The sequence below is a fragment of the Hypanus sabinus genome, chromosome 4, assembly GCF_030144855.1.
Source record: "Hypanus sabinus isolate sHypSab1 chromosome 4, sHypSab1.hap1, whole genome shotgun sequence".
In the NCBI taxonomy this organism is placed as follows: Eukaryota; Metazoa; Chordata; class Chondrichthyes; order Myliobatiformes; family Dasyatidae; genus Hypanus; species Hypanus sabinus.
This window is the reverse complement of record NC_082709.1, coordinates 137426642-137444640: the sequence shown is the minus strand read 5'-3', so window position 1 is coordinate 137444640 and position 17999 is coordinate 137426642. Positions and strand designations below refer to the sequence as shown.

The window sequence follows — 17999 nt, the reverse complement described above, 5'->3', positions numbered from 1 at the left end:
TATCAAAAGGGTGAAGGAACAAAAAAGAAACTCTGAATACGCTGATTGCAGAGAAAAGTTAAAACTCTGGTGGATACAAGAAACTGTCAATGAATTGCACTTTCGTCTTGTTTGATAAAGAATTTAATATGTTTGATCTTAAATGTTACAGTGAACATGAGAGTGGAAACTGGATCATTCCCAATGCCAATACCCTTGTGACAATCTGCAAAAAAAATAAAAACTGCACTATTAACGTGGTTCATTTGGGGGAAAGCACAACAAAATGAATGAATGGCAGCAATGTGCTAGTTTGCATTATAATTGCAAGACAACCAAAGGATTAAATGAATATCTAAAGATTAAGATGCTAATGTTAAGATATTAGTTTATTGAATGACTTTACCTGATCCTAACTAATATATGAGATAATGGATTTTTATGTGAATATCTCATATGCTTGTCAGTTAATATTGAAGTAACTTTATCGAATATGTCTCTTCATTTCAGTATCAGAATTTTTGCCATAGAATGTGGTAATATTAATTTATTTCTATGTTGTTTAGCTCGGGATGTTTTCTCAATTATTGTCAAATAAAACATTGGAAAAGTGAAAGGATATTGCCTTATTTATCTTTTGATATAATCAATATTACCACCACTGCACAGATGCACTGCTAATTTTTAACAGTGTGATAAAATGCACATACCAGTAGTGTCAACAACCATGATAGAGGAAAATTAAGTTGATACGTTACAGCAGGGTGAAAGAGCAGATAATCACATTAGAGTACTGAATTGTTTGATCATAAAACATCAGTGGAACCAAGGCTAGACTACAAAAATGGGAGCAGTGCAATGCCTTTAAACTACTTATTAATGTCCAGAATCATAATTGTATTGATTTACTCTACCCATGCATGCAACAACATATTTTTGTAACTTTGAATGCCAGTAATTCAACAACATGCATTTGCCTTCAAAGAAATGTGACATTTCTCACTGCCCACATTCATAAAAGCATCTTATATATCTTTTATAACATGTCAGACTGTCAGAACAGGAACTTGGCTGTGAGAAGAGAGAATCAGTGTCCACAGTAAACCTAACTTACTATTTGCAGTAACTTTCAGCCCTGGAACCAACAGAAGATGAAGTTAAAGCTCATTCTGCCAATACATAATTCAGCTATGTTCCCATCTGTATTTTTTTTAGAATCTTCAACATGGTAGTTTTAAAGCTTGAAAGTGATCACAAGAATGAAGACTCTTACAACTTCTCCAGATGGAAAATATCACAGTGCCCTGTCTGATTCCTTGTCTGAACTTAACTGCATCCTTTCATTGCATCGATTTCCATTCAGGCATTGCTTAATGAAAATATAAAAGTTTGCATTGAATCTAGTAAGTAAAATGCAATGGGTCAAAATAAAATTTGATTAAAAAATGGAACATGCAGCAGCTACAAATATACCTAAAAAATGCAAGAACCAACTAGAAATCCAGTGATAGTTTCCAGATCTGATTCCTGATCCATTGATCTGTGAGCCTGAGAAAACTTGTTACATTGCTAAACATAAATGATTAAATACGTTTGTATATATATATTCAGGCAGCACATTTTTTAGGTACCTCCTGTACCTAATGCAGTATGTTTGTGGTCTTCTACTGTTGTAGCCCATCCACTCCAAGGTTCTATGTGTTGTGCATTCAGAGATGATCTTCTGCACACCACTGCAGTAATGCTTGGTTAATTAAGTTACTGTTGCCTTCTAGTCAGCTTGAACCAGTCTGGCCATTCTCCTCTGACCACTCTCATTAACATGACTTTTTCACCCACAGAACTGCCACTCACTGGATGTCACACCATTCTTTATAAACTCGAGAAAGTTTTGTGCCTGAAAATCCCAGGAGAATATTAGTTTCTGAAAAAAATCAAATCTTCCCCATTCTGACCTTCAGTCTGAAAAACAACTGAACCCCTTGACTATGTCTGTATGCCTTTATGCATTGTTGCTGTCATATGATTGGCTGGTTCAATATTTGCGTTAGTGTACAGATGTACCTGATTAAATGGCCACTGAATATATACTGTACAGCATTGTGGCTCGGAGGGAGGAAAGGGGGCTCCTGTTGTTATTTTGTTGCTATTTTTCTGTTGTTGTTGTTGTTCTAGTTGCTTATGTTGTTCTGATAAACATTGTGGCCATGGTACGTTGGGACTGGAATGTGTGGGGACTCTTCTGGGCTGCCCCCAGTACATTCTTACATTGTGCTGTTTGTTAATGCAAAGAACACACTTCACTGTCTTCAAAATTAATGGCTTTATCATGAAAAAAGACAGTGGCATTTCTCATTATATTGAGCAAAAAACTATAAACAATATTGGGGAGATATGGAGTCCAGGGACATCCTCAGTCCTTGAAGTTTATACCAAATGCATGATAATTGAAAGAAACTGCATATAAATCAGAATAGTTTGCAACATCTAGTTTTGGAAGGGTAACTGAAGCGTACCTCAGAGCACTGAGAGAACTTGAGCAAAAAAATCTGAAGAGAGCAATGAGTAACCGAAAACAAAGTGAAGAGAGCAATAATTATTAATAAGCATCATAGATCCTTCCAGAAGAAGAAAAAAAAAGATGCAAGATACATGGACGATATTTAAATAAATCAGTTTGTGAGGAGAGTTCAGGCAGCAGAATAAATAATTCAACTGGAATTGAGGGCAGGCATAAAATAGAATATACACGAAGACACAAATGACTGCAGATGCTAGAATTCAGAGCAAAGTATTAAATTGCTGAAGGAACCCACTGGGTGGAGCAGCAGCTATGGACAAAATGGAATTGTCAACATTTTGGTTTTAGACTTTGCATCATGACTGGTTGAGGAGATACGTCTTTGGATAAGCAGTTGGATATAGAAAAGGTATCTGGAAAGAGAAAAAATAAACTAGAAGGCAAATTTATGCCAAGGCATAAATGCAACAGTATGAGAGGTACTAGAATTGAATGCTGCAGTGGTAGAAAAGAAGAATATGTGGTGGCATTAGAAACAAATATAAAACATATATATTTAAATATGGCAGGTCCTTTTCTATCGGACAGCTTGCTGAACCTCCAATTCCTCTATGTACAAAGACCCAGCAAGTCTCCAAATACAGTATTACCAACCCAGTCTCAAACAACACCCTCTCACTTTCCCATTCAACAATTCAAATCCTTCTGGAATGTCTGCTGATGTTGCCAATAGTGAAGAGAACAGTCATAGCCTACCAAATGATATTAACCAATTGGTAAAGTGGGCAGATTAATGGCAGGACAAATTTAATCCTTGAAGGAGAAGGATGATGTAACTTGAAAGGATGAATAAGGATAAGACATACATAATGAATTATTTGACCTGAGAATACTAAGAAACAAATAGACATTGGAAGTCAAGTTCAGCACAAGTGGATAAGATGGTGAAGAGGCAAAGGTGACACCTGTTCATTAACAAGGGCATAGAATATAAAGTGGGGAGATTATGATGCCTTTCTGTCAAAAAAAATTGGATAAGCCACTGGTGAAATACTATGTAATACTCTTGTTGTCACAGTGCAGAAAGGATGTGATTGCAAACTGGAGGAAATTCCTCTGGATGTTGCATGTAATGGAGCATTTCTGTTATGAGGACAGTGGCTGGGCTGGGTTTGTTTTTGTTGGAGCGTAAGAGGCTGGGGTGGGACCTGACAGATATATACAGAATTATGTGATACAAAGAAATGATGCATAGTTGGAAACATTTCTTATAACTGTATCTCTAAAATCAGATGTCAGATATTTAAGATGAGAATTGGGGAGGATTTAAGGAATATGTATTTTACCCAAAAGGTGACTGCAATCTAAAAAAGTCCTGGAGGAAAGAAATTTCATAATGGTTATGAATTATCCAGACAAGAACTCAAATTGCCAAAGCACAGATGAATGCAGACTAACTACTGGTAAGTGGATATAGTAAAAGTAGTTGCCTGTTGGTCAGCATGGAGATGGTGGAAAAAGGACCTGTTTCTGTACTGTGTGACTTTATGGCTAATGGCTTCTAGTTCCAAAGAGCTGAAATACTAAATGAAAATTTTTAAAATTTGCAAATGCATAACGTCTGAACTAAAAGCATAAAATGATACACACAACAGATCAGTCAGCAGTTTTGAATACAGAAACAGTTTATGTTTCAGTTAATTCTGTTCAGTTTTCATAAATGCTACCTGCTCTGCTGAATGCTTAAAGCAATTTTAATGAAAAAATAACTCTTTTCAGTTCTCCAGGCATTTTGGCTGCATCTGTCTTAATTATGAAACCAAGTACTCTCAATTTTCTAGTATTTGTATTACACAGGGGATACCTGGAGTTTATCAAGTCACCATAAGAAGAATTTGACAGGTTAAGTGACAGCAGAGGTTGCAAGAGTAAGAATGTTCTTTAAATGAGTTCAAAATCAAAAGGAAAGTCAGGAAAACTTGAGCTATATTTAAGTCAATATATAGACGCAGTTCATGCATGCTTCTTGGCCTAATGTGTGTGTGTGTGTGTGTGTAAAAAAAAACAAGAGGGATTGCTTACCTTGATGTGGTAAACGACCCAGAAAATGTTCAAGGAATGTCCCTTATGTAAACAACGGCCACAGAATAACAGTTTATTACCTGGCAGTCAGAAATTTCTAAACCTGAGAAATGCTTAAATGGTAAATTCAAGAAACAAGTGTAAAATCAGCGTAAATACAATGAAAACATTCTCAGATTATCTCTGTTAAAGTAAAATGAATGCACTTAAAGGTACATTGTCAAGACAGAAGAATAAATGCAATCCCAACACCAACAAACTTAGCCTAAACCAAATAAATGTAAGGTGCTACATTGCAAAAAAACTGTCTTTCCTAAACTTGAAGAGAAAACAAAGAGAAAAAGATCACAATGGAAGAATACAAGGCACTGCAGGAACCTATTAAAAATATGATGAAGTAGAGAGTAGAACAAAAGCATACAGCTGAGAGCAAATCATTCAAATATATCCTATAGTGCCTTAATAATTATGATTTGGTAATAAGAGGATAAAAAAACACAAAAGGTATGAACAGGCATGAATCTAGAGGTACATACATATGTTTTATGTCTTGAATAGCCACTGCCTCCAAAGTTTCACAAAGAAAATTTCATCACCATGCACATGACAAAAGAACATACCCCAATGAAATCAATGACGTGGCTATAATTGAGATGGAAACCTGGGACAGGCTAAACAAGCTGAAAACACAACAATTTCTTGGGACAGATGGTATTGTTGCATGAACTAAAAAAAATGTGAAGCGATTGAGGTGTTCTGATTACCTTTATGGCGATAGAGGAACTAGAATGGAAACAGCCAATTGTACCCTATGTTCAACAAGAGTGAAAAATTAACACAAAGCTCCATGTCAAGGAATGGAGTAAATGATCAGGAGTCAACCTGGGTATTTCTAATCAAAAAAGCAAATATATTTCACAGAAGCATTTGAAATGTTATGTTTTTTTTTTGTACCTGAGACAGATCTACCCAGTGCTGTTGCACCAATAGTACATGATCCATTGCCTATGGGTCACCACTCAAAAACATCCAGCTACTTCTTAAGTATGATGACCATTTCTGCCTCAATTACACTTTCAGGGAAATAAGTCCCTGAGACGTTTGACTTACCTGCATTTGGTTAATTACTTTAAATTGGGGATTCCCAATCTTTTGTATGGCATGGACCAATACCATTAAGCAAGGGGTCAATGGACCCGAAGTTAGGAACCCCTGCTTTAAATCTGCATCTTCTAGTATTGATACATTTCTATATGCAATACCATTTTCAATATTTATTACATCTACAGTGCATCCCTTAATTCTGTATGTATCTTAATTAAGCTTCTACTCACTATCCAATAAAGCACAACCCCAAACAATCCAGTTTTCCCACATCTATTCAAGGCATGAAGCTATTCTTGCAAATTTCCTCTGCAGCTCTTTAATGCATTAACATGTTTCCTTTATCATGGTTACCAGAAATGCATATAATACTTAAGCATGATCAAATAAAAGCAGTATTCATTTCCAAGATAACCTTTCTGCTCACTTATTTTATGCCCAGTTAATAAAGGAAAGCTTGCTGTGTGGGTTCTAATTACCTAAGCTAACTGTTCTGCCACATTCAAAGATCTTTACATCCTTCTGATCCTCCACATTTCTCAATGTCCTCCCACTTACGGTGCAGCCCCTTACATTGTCGTACCTCCAAAATACATTTAGTGACACCTCTGTATTAAATTCCTGAACATCTGCATTCTCCTCAAGGTCAAAAGCTCTACTCATGTAACTATACCACATGGGTTAATTCATAACAAAAGGCAGCTGACTCTTTGATTCTCTTAACGTTTATTCAAGAAATAACAATCAAAGTGGGCTGTAATAAAACCTTACAGCATGATGCTTCTTGATTTTGGTAAGGAAATGGTTGATAAGTGTCACATGTATAGAGATACAGTGAAAATCTTTGTTTTACATGTTATTTCATCACAACAGTGCACTGAGGTAATAGAAGGGTCATCAATAACAGCTGAATAAAGTATAACAGTTGAGGGTCAAAGAGGTCATGCAAAATTTGTTTAGCCTTTTGAAAATTTCCAGCCAAAAGCCCATTTATTAAAGTGATGGTCTTGGGGGAGGTAGGCTAAATACAGGCAATGGATATGAAGGCAGCTAATGATTGTAGAACAATGCCAGCAGAACAGGTGTGAAGTCATGTCAATGAAATACCGGCGCTCAGAAAATCTTCTGTTGTAAATTCACATAAAGAAATTGAATTCAGAACTGTAGGACAAAAGATATCAGACCAGAAAAAGTAACGTCGTCTCTGTGGCGGGCAAGATCTTGAGATAATGGTGAAACAATGGCAGAATAAATTCAAAGCAGACAAGAAGAAAGTGTTACCGATTGAAACGAAAATAAGTTAGTTATTTATACATCAAAGCTGTAGCAACGGTAAATAATGAAGTTAGAAGAGACATTGGAATCTGAGTCACACACAAAATGCTGGATGAACTCAGCAAGTCAGGCACCATCTATGGAGGAAAACAAATAGTTAATATTTCAGGCCAAGAACTTTTATCACAAGGGATCACTACCTTTTTATGCCTTAGACCTCTTAACCGAGGGGTCTGTGAACCCTTACTTTATCAAGATTCAATGGAAAGAGGACAGAGGCCAGAATAGAAGAGTGGGGGCATCTTCAACCCGTCTGCTGTAACAGCCAGGATCTCCTGGTGGCCTGCCATTTTAATTCCACTTCCCATTCCCACACTGACATTAATGCCCATGGTATTCTCTACAGCCAGAAGAAAATTAGAGGAACAACACATCATTATTCATCTTGGTAGTCTCTAACATAATGAGATGAACTTCAATTTCTCCAACTTCTGATAACCACTTCTTTCTATGCCCCACCCACTTCTTTGTTTTCCCTTAGCTTTCTTGCTCTTTTATCTTTTCTCTATCCTCTCTCATACCCTCATGACTAGCCCATCACCTCCACTGTTTTCCACCGAATCCTAAACTTCTTCTCTTTACTCTATGGTCCACTGTCCTCCATTCCTATCAGATCTATTTGCCTCTTCCATCTATCACAGCTTCTCACATCATTCCCTTTCCTCCCTCACATCCCCCATCCCACCTTTCTACCTAATCCTTCTCACCTGGATTCACCAATCACCCACCAGCTCATGCTCCTCCCCTCCACCATCCTTTTATTCTTGCTTTTGCTCTCCTTCTTTCCCGTCCAGATTTCATTTGTTATTTATTTATTGAGATGAATGCAATATAGTCACTACTGGCCCTTCGAGCCACACTGCTGTGAAACCCTCAATTTAACCCTAACCTAATAACAGGATAATTTACAATGACCAATTAACCTACCAGTTGGTACATTTTTGAACTATGGGAGGAAAGCATAGCACCCAGAGAAAATTATGCATTCCACGGGGAGGACACACTGACTTCTTACAGATGGCAACAGAATTGAACTTTAAACACTGACTCCCCATGCTGCAATTATGTCACGCTAACTGCCATGCTACCATGAAGAGTCTCAACCTGAAACACTATCTGTTCATTTCCCTCCATAGATACTGCATTTCTTGCTGAGTTCCTTTTAGCATTTTGTGCATATTACTCCATAATTCCAGCATCTGCAGTCTCTCTCAGAATCTGAGTCATTTTAACAATAAATATCCAGCCAATTTTGAACAGTAATCAACAACAAATGAGAAGGTGCTAAATTACATAGCTATGGAACTGAATATAATTCAGAGAGGCAAATATTACATTCCATATTTCCACCATGATTCTGAAATGTCACATAAACCTTGAACGTTTCATCACAGTCCTAGTCTCAAAAACAATAGATACATTTAAACTCAGGAGGCAGTGAGAAGTGGAATGAAAGTAGCCCATAATCAAATTTTGCGAATAAAGGTAAGTTCTAAATTCTTATCTTTACGACAACAAGAAACATTCACTAACTATTCATCAATACTTTCTGTAGACATTTTCAATGTTATGTTGCAAAGTGCTGGTTTTATTTGCAGACTCTAATATGAACACTTCTGCAACCACTACATTCTGTGCATACATTTGCGATTCCTGAACAAATAAGAGGACAAAATAAAGTTCACTGGATTCATCATATAGACCAATGTGTACCTCAATTTCCAACACTTACAACTATGAATAATTCAACAGCATATTCTTTCTAGCTCTCACTTTCCGCCCTCTATATTGCCCAACTCTCCTCCAGCACCTGTGCTCTACTAACCAAACGAAAGGCTGGAATCATGCCGTCTTTGATTGGGAGTTCTGCAGCTTCAAAATTACTTTGATCTGTTTGAGGTGCAGATCAAGCTGTTGCAGAGTGCAGCTGATCAACATAGCAGAGGGCAATGACTTCTATGATTCCACAGTAGCTATAGACTGGGAATCACCCTTTGTTTTCCCAACCTGGAGACCAGGAAGATAAAATTAAGATCAATTACACATTTTCTATTTTACTTACTTCATATGAAGTTTCAAATTTCTCCTTATAATTTTAGTATGCATTAATCAACTTTATTGTTTTAAGAAGCATTTCCGTAATCTTAATTAAAATAATGCATTTATATTTAAAAATGTTTTTTTATTATCTAAGCTATTTAAAGGCTATTCCAAATGCCTGCCAACTTTGCCTCTTGTTAAAACTCTCTTTTGGTCAGTGGTCAACCAGCTGAAACCTTGTCACTGCTGAGGTCTTGTTCTTCAATTCCCTGGGGTGCAAAGCCTGATTTTTTTGGTCAATTGCAACCACTAAATTGTGGGAGAGCACCAGGCTGTTGGGCTAAATCAAGCTAACTTATCTGCACTAATTAACCAACGGCATGTTTTGCTGCAAAACCTGCATAAAGCCTTGATGTTTTTGTCATTTATCACATTGCCCTTCCTATTACTATGGGTGAAGTTGAGGAGGATTGACTCTGGCCGCGATTCCATTATCCTTTCTGAAGTTGGAAAGCCTCATTCCTGATCCTGTCACACATGAATGGTCTTATGGAGGATAAATCATGGGTGAAAAATATGTCATGCCTGCTCAAGTCAGTACTCAGAAGACAAAATGGGTAAGGCTGAAAGGCTGGTTGCATGATTAGACAGAGATGGATCTGCTTCCAAGCTGGGTAAAATTTTGATGCCCAGAGTTCAACCCACAGTGGTAAACGTTCAGTTCAAATTCATTGTCTATTTCAATTTACTATTAATTCCTTACATTTGGTTTTCTAGAAACAGTTGCAACATCTTCAGTTCTAAGTTAAAACAGTAAGTGATTACCTTGGCATTTAATAAGACAACTCCCTCCCATTCTAATCTTGTCTGTCTGCAAACCTGTTTGGCAATAAATGCAAAGTAAATCCTCTATCTGGCTTCTTAATCAGTCTGAGTTAGGTTTATGTTATTCTGCTAGATGGAGAATAATTTGGATACTAAATCAATAGCTGACAATGCACCATTAACTTCCAATAAAATACACTTAATATTTTTGTGCTGTTCAAAGCTGTTCCTCCCTGTATTCCCCACCCACCTGCATTATAGACAGTCAAGGGCAAAGCAAAGTTAAGGAAAATAAAATTACATGTATGACACACAACCCACATTCAACAGTGCCTAACATGCATTAACTTTCAATCTGACTGTTTTTTTTTCATTAACCAGGATTTTTGAGTCACCAGTGCCCTTTATGCACAACTAAACTGATGGACAACTGCTTCTCTGCTGAAGACATGAAGTGGCAACAATAAATTTAAAATAATAAAAATAAAAATAATTTAAAAATAATTTAAAACTTTGCCTATATCCAATGTATGCTTCTGGAGTTTGGTGAAATGAGATCACCCTTCTTTCACATGTTTAACTTTAGACCAAATTGGAATGGCTCTGTTAACCAGTGACTCAAGGGTAAGTGTTACAGTGTGGAACGAGTCTCTTCAATCTGGCACCAGCCCCATCTGACCTAAGAACAGCATCTTCACTTATTTGAATGGATTATCAGTTTTGAAACTTTGAGATCATTTTTTTTTACTTTGTTTTAATGTTCTGAATGATTTCCTTGTGTTTTAACTAATTTGTTGATTCATTCAAATGTTTTAATATTATTTATTTAATTATTTAAAAATTGTAATATTCTTCACTGTATCAGAAATAACTCAGATAAACTTTGAATACAGGAGATCAGGTTCTGTTCTCTGCTTTGCTTCTTCGTTTACTAATCCACTGGGTGAATCCAAGCCAATCTGACTACAGATCTTCCTGGATTCGGGAGGGTTTTCTGTGACTTCTTCCATGTTTCACAGGAAGCATCAATTCCTTCACTGACTTAGCCCATAGACGTTGGACAAGTAACAGTCTATGCTTTTGTTGTCTCCTTTCCATTACTGGGACAGCTGGACATCTAGCCAAATACATGAATACTCTCCCATCCCCAGAACAGTGAGTGCACCCAATGTTCATCCCAAAATACTGTGATCAATATTTCAAAGTTCATACTAAGCTTATTTTCAAAGTACATGTATGTCACCATATATAACCCTGACATTCATTTTCTTATGGGTTTATTCAATAAATCCAATAACCATAATAGAATCAATGAAAGACCACACCAATAGTGAGGACAACCAGTGTGCAAAAGGTAACAAACTGTATACAAGAAGAAAGAAAATAAATAAATAAATAAATAAACAAACAAACACTATGTATTAAGAACATGAGATGAAAAGTCCTTGAAAGTGAGTCCATAGGTTGTGGGGAAATTTCAGTGATGGGGCAAGTGAAGTTATCCCCTCTGGTTCAAGAGCCTGAAGGTTGAGCAGTAATAACTGTTCCTGAACTTGGTCGTGTGAGACCTGAGGCTCCTGTACCTTCTTCCTGATGGCAACAGTGAGAAGAGAACATAACTTGAGTGGTGGGGGCCCTTGATGATGGATAATGCTTTCCTGCATCAACACTCCATGTAGATGTACTTAATAGTGGGGAAGGCTTCACCCATGATGGACTGGGCCTTATCCACTACTTTTCACAGGATTTTCCATGCAAGGGCATTGGTGTTTCCATAGCAGGCTGTGTTGTAGCCACTCTCCACCACACATCTATAGAAGTATGTCGAAGTTTTAGATGTCATGCAAAGTTTTTGAAAATTTCTAAGGAATTAGAGGCGCTGCTGTGCTTTCTTCATAATTGCACTTAAGTATTGGGCCCAGGACAGGTCCACTGAAATGATAACACTGAGGAATTTAAAGCTGCTAATCCTCTCCACTTCTAATTCCACAATGAGGACTGGTTCATGGATCCCTGGTTTCCTCCTCCTGAAGTGAATAAAAAACTTCTTGGTCTTACTGACATTGAATGAGAGATTGTTGTTATGGCACCACTCAATCCGATTTTTAACCTCCCTCCTATCTGCAGATTCATCACCCCCTTCGACTCAGCCTGCAACAATGGTATTATCAACAAACTTAAATATGCAATTGGATCTGTCCTTATCCACACAGTAACATAAGAGTAAAGTGAGTAGAGCGGGAGCTAAGCACACAGCCTTGTAGTGCACCAGCGCTGATGGAAATATTTGTCATGGATACACATTGAAATTAGTGTCATGATGGAGTATAACATTCCCAGTACTATTCAAATGGGTACGAAGTAAAACAGAACAAAATCACACATTTTGCTACATCACAATACATTTGCATTAGTTTTGGGACTGCTGATCACCTATATCTGATTGGTGGTCAGCAGAGTTTATCAAATGAAAATGTTGGCTCCCTCTGCATGCAAGTGTGAACTCATTATCTTAGTTTCAATGCAATATTTTAATTTTTCTTCAGCACAATTGGTCTACGAATCAAGCAGAAGTACAATTTCTCACCCAGCTAAGAGCTGTTCATGAATCGACATAGATAGGGAACTCTGAAAGATACTGAAAATTGGAGGTTACACAGCCAAGCGCCATCCTGAACTTGAGTCCATGACTTACTGATGAGCAAAACAGCCCTTATTCTTGAAACAGTGCTGAAATACACAGTGACTTTAAAGTTGTAATTATAATTTACAGTTTACAAGGAAGCTGACTGCAATGGTCAGAACGATCTGCCCTGCATTTTGTTCATACTTCACCATTATCAGCAAGGAAACATTCGTGTTTCATTGTCACTAAGTGTATTAAAACATAATTTTATTTTCCAAGCATAATTTTACATTTTACACTTTAAATTTTTATGAATTGTACTTCAGACAGAAAGAGGCATGAAACTACATACCCCTGTAATATTGTTATGGACTAAAAGAAGATTAAATTTTCTGTATGCCATCCTTATTTTAGCCAACTGTGCTCTATTAATAGTACTATTTATTTTGATGATACTGGATGAATCTAAATAAAAATTGAAGTACAAAAAAGCAATGGGTATCAAGAAAGCATCTGATTTACATTTTGCCTTTACTGGGTCGTGACTTTAATTGGGGTGAAGGAGATTGTGTTGTTATATTTGAACTTCTGAGGTTACAGAAGAAGGAAATAAGTTCAAATAGAGTCCCCACACTTGACAGCCATTAACCCTGGATAGGCATGCATCTGTTGACAAGTTTGGCTGCAATGGCTTGTACGGCTGAATAGCTGGCACTCAGTGCAGGCTCACACATGAAGAATGGGTCCTCAGACGAGATAATTTAGAATGGCCAACTGTCACAAAATCTGTAACCTCACATGGATTGGGAGAGGAAGAGAAAGGCAGAACAGCACCCCTGCAGAATGTGTTTGAAGCTTCACGCAAACAATGCGAAGAGCGAAATAAATGTGTCTGAGAAATTTTTCCACACCTGTTAATTCTCCAGTATCAGGATGAAGATTTCATTTATGAGAGTTTAAATATATTTTCCCATCAACATCCAAGTAAGCATCCAAGTCTGCCTATTGCAATATTGAATGTGGACAGAGAGAAACCAGTGAATAGAAAATAAATAATTGAAAAACTATAAAACGAAGCTTGCAGAGAAGGAATGAAAGAGTTAATATCTTATTTTAAAAAAACTTTATGTGACCCTCTCCTCCCCCTCAACACCTGCTCAGTGACAAGAGACTAGTATACTCAATTCTCCCTCACAATATCCTGCTTTGGATTTCTTTAAACCTCAACAATGGATTTTGTTCATAGCAGACAGTGCTGTGGAGGATTAAACAATAAATGGATATTCAGTGCATATGAATGCACAAAACACATATGAACAGAGACATGATTATTAAACATGCACATTTTTGATCCAGATTGTCATAAGAGAAGGGAATGATGAAGCAAAATGATTCATTTCTTCTACATAATTCAAGCAAAAATCCTCCAGATTTCATTCTCGCCCTCTCTGCCTGCCACGAGCACACAGACTGTTTCACACTTACAATATGTGTTGACATTGTGCTCATCTCAGTGTATAAGTTATCATTTTAAGTGCGATGTTCTGCAAGAATGGCTGTATTTTTGAAGCTGCTATTTTAGCAGTGAAATCCATCAAAGCCTACTGTTGCCAAGAAGTGCAAGGATCCAGTAATCAACCTTTATTTACAACAATTCAGTTGAACAAGGAAGAGTTACTTTTATCCTATCGTTTGCATTTTTGATCGCCCCAGTGCTTCCAGGAAAGGATAAATTGCCAAAAAGAAGAAAACCCCGAAAAGATCCAAAACAACAATCCTTCAATGTTTCCTTTAAAGCATTCGCAGCTTTCCGCAATGTATTATCTTTTTCCAGGCTCTCAGTAAGCAGTTATTATGTAACCCTTTCAATACTTGAGGGTGCCTGCAACTCAGGGCACACTGACCCGCTTTCTGTTTCTCTACATTTACAAAGATATTATTCCGACTACTACACGAACATTTTGAACAAGCAAGCTGCAGAACTGCAATATCTGACCTGCATAACAGTGAGGCAATCAGAATTCTCTCAGATCTTAAGCCAGTGAGTATTATGTTAAAAAGAGCCAAAGAAATAAATTGTCTCAGAGGACTGGAAAAAGCAACAGGGTGTTAATGAGCCATTGTTTGTACTTCGTTCCACATAATTAGTTGCATTTCCTACCTGAGGATAGCCGTATTTCCCTGCCTGATGGTGATGTTGTCCGTCCCCCTGGAGAAGTCCACGCTTCTAACCGGCAGTCCTGTTGGAAGAAGGCAGAGAAATCTCAGAAGGATTGCGGGTAGTGGGCGCTGATAAAAAGGACCCCGAGATACCATTGTCAGGGCAGTACAAGCAGGCCGGACTAAAAAGAAAAAGCTCTCCCAAACACTCTGGCAACACTAAAGCTGTCTTCACTAATAACAAGCTTTGCAATTCCAAGCACCAGCTGAGTTCCCACTAATCTGACAGCAGAGGCATCACTTGTAAGAGATATGTGAAGCGATGCTCTGAGCGTGAATTGACTGCTTTCCTCCTCACGCTTCCTTACTTCACCTCCCCCCCACCCAACAAAACCCCCTCCCCAACCCCCGCCCCCCCACCACCACCGCCATCACCACTGCCACCCTTTTGGCAGCACGCTTGATGAAGGTCTGATACCACTCCATCACCATGGCAACAGCTCCATCTGAGGCAACTCGACCCAGACAACAGAATTGTGCTTTGAGGCAGAAACTCAACAAGCTGCTAAAGTGAGGAATAAAGTTAAATCCCTTTTTTTTGGCAAAAGTAATACATTTTGCAAATCAAACTTGCAAACACCGAAGTGTTCAGCACTGGATGACTGATGCTGACAAGATTAAGCAGTAATTATCTGTGGCACTTCATTCTTGCAGTGAAAAGTCTGAATATAACACCTAATAAAATTATCTGAATGCAGTAATTTTATACTGCAAATGGGAACAGAGAAGTGACTAAAGCACAAAATTAAAGATAAGCCTTGTTAATCAATGCAAAGTGCCTATTCATAACAATATAAAACAGATTGGTAAAACAACTGCATTTAAACGTTTCTGCAAGAGTCGTCATTTTGGACCAAGTTCTTTGAGTATGTGGATAAGATTTGTAAGTGCTACCCAGATCAAAGTTCAGAGGAATAAAGAGTTCATTGGCCAAGTGGGATCTATTAAATATCAATTGAAATATTAAAAGTTACTGCTGCTGACTTTTGGGGTGTTAACCAACAGCATCCAAAAAGTTCTTTCTGCAGCCTGGCCAGACAGCTGACTGTGACTCTAACCTGGGCCTTAGCCTGATTTTAATCACTTCGGCAACTGTATTTTCTCCAAAAATCTCATAGGTTTGCCCTTTTGCAAATTACCTTGCTAAGTTAGACCCTCAGACTGAGCTTTTGGAGTTTAGATTTGTATCTTTAATCTTTTTTGGTGATTTACATCAACAGTTGAAAAGGACAATTGGTACAAGCCTGATGCTTGGTCCATTTGAAAAAACAATATGAATCAGACTCAGATTCAGATTTATTTGTCATGTGCACATCAAAACAGTGAAATGCTTCATTTGCGTTAAAGATAGGCACACCCAAGGATGTGCTGGGACAGTCCACAAGTGTCAGCAAACATTCTGAATACACACAGTATCCGACAGAACAACCCAACCAACAACAACAGCAGCAAAACAAACCCCTTTCTTATCCCACTCCATCTTTTTACCCCCCCCCCCCACAGACAGTCCTGCAAACCCCATGACAGTTCACCTCCAGACTTCCAGTCCTTATTCCCAGATTCTCTGACTTACAAACATCGACTTCCAACTGCGGCCTTCATCCAGGACTTGACCTTTAAGCATTGACTTCCAGACTCCCGCTATCCTCCAATCCCATTAACCCTGGGCCTTTGTGACTCCTTCACAGCCTCATGACTCCTTGGGGCATCTGCCTTCAGTCTTCAACCATCCAGCTTCTACCTCTGGACTTGTCAGGGCCTGGACGTTGACCTTTGGCTCTCCAAATTTTGCTGTATTTAACTTTTGGGCCTTAAATTTCAAATTCACATGGGCAACCTAACCCAGTTACCTGATGGGGGGGGGGGGGGTGGTCACCAGCTCCTGGAACTTGTTGCTCTGAACGGACCTGTCGTGTCAGCGCCTATGACCCAACTTCTGAAATCGCCGATGTTTGACCATGGAGCACACTAACTCAGACTCGGACACCTGCCCAAACATTTATTTTACTCCCCCTGACCTCTAATTCCCTCTTGTTCATGTCTCTATACCTTAACCAGATCCCAAACTCACCGTACTGTCCCCAAACCATCCCTACAAACCTAATAAAACAAATCAATCTTAACCATGACATCAATGGACATCACAGCGCGGCAACATCTCAACTGGAAAATCATTCCTGGGTGATGCAAATGAATGTTTTTTCTCTTTAATAAGTGAGGAGTCAATTGGTCACCCCAGCTCATGTGGCTGAAGAATAGAAGAGATGTAATGAATAACATGATCCAATATCCCCTGTTGGAAATCCTTGTCCTTTCCCCTTCGTGTTTATATGACATCAAAACTCACTGAGTTGATCAAATCCATCCATCCTTTGACATGCTGTTGTTAGAACTCCACTGAGCATACCCCTTAACTAAAATTTTGTTTTATTAGTTCTTCTTCCATTTTGATCCTAGACCCACCAAATAGGTGGGTTCCGCCATAAATAGAAATAAATAGGTTTACTACACAATCTATTCCTTCATTCTGTTATCTTCCTTTGTTTCTTTCAATGAGGGTATTCTTCAATTTATACCGTGATTATCAATAATATCCTATAAGCAAGTGATTTGGAGGCGGGGCAGGATACATGGTTTGGTGCAGACAGCGTATTATTCAGCAAACAAAACCAATTAACTCAGAAAATAACAACCATCTTATGCACAGAGAAATATAAATTACAGTAAGCACCCTTAGGTGCTTGAGAGGTGCAGTAAGGGGTGACTTCATTGAAATCAATCTAATGTTGAAAGGCCCTGATAGAGTGGAAGTGGAGAATTTGCTTCCTATGATGGGGGAGTCCAAGACCAGAGGGTACAGAATAGAGGGCCATCCTTTGGAATGGAGGTGAGGAATTTCATTAGGCAGAGAATGGTAATTCTGTCTATTTCCTTGCCATAGGTGGCTGTGGAGACTAAATCATTGGATATATTTAAGGCAGCAGAGGTTAAAAGATTCTTAATTAGTCAGGGCTTGAATGGATACAGGGTGGGGGGGGGGGGAAGCCATGATAAAATGGCGGAGCATATTTGATGGGCCAGAAGACCTAATTCCTATATCTTATGGTCTTGTTGGAGGCAGGGTCTTTATATTTGTCAGAAAATGCAGTGAATGGAGTATAATCATATATAAATTATGCTCACATTATCAATCTTTGTAACTTGCAGCAGTAAGGATTGTAAGCTTGACTGGGTCATCTCAATAACCCTAACTTCAGCATTGTCACA

General features: G+C 38.2%; 1 protein-coding gene across 1 annotated transcript in view; it reads right to left on the bottom strand.

The window, feature by feature from the left end:
• LOC132392164 (limbic system-associated membrane protein-like) overlaps positions 1-14912 on the bottom strand; it is a 558511-nt gene extending 543599 nt beyond the window's left edge. Inside the window, exon 1 of the mRNA XM_059966013.1 lies at positions 14674-14912. Within this exon, the coding sequence (XP_059821996.1) occupies positions 14674-14828 (155 nt within the window). The 5' untranslated portion in view covers positions 14829-14912. The remainder of the gene's footprint in view (positions 1-14673) is intronic.
• Between the last annotated feature and the right edge of the window lie 3087 nt (positions 14913-17999).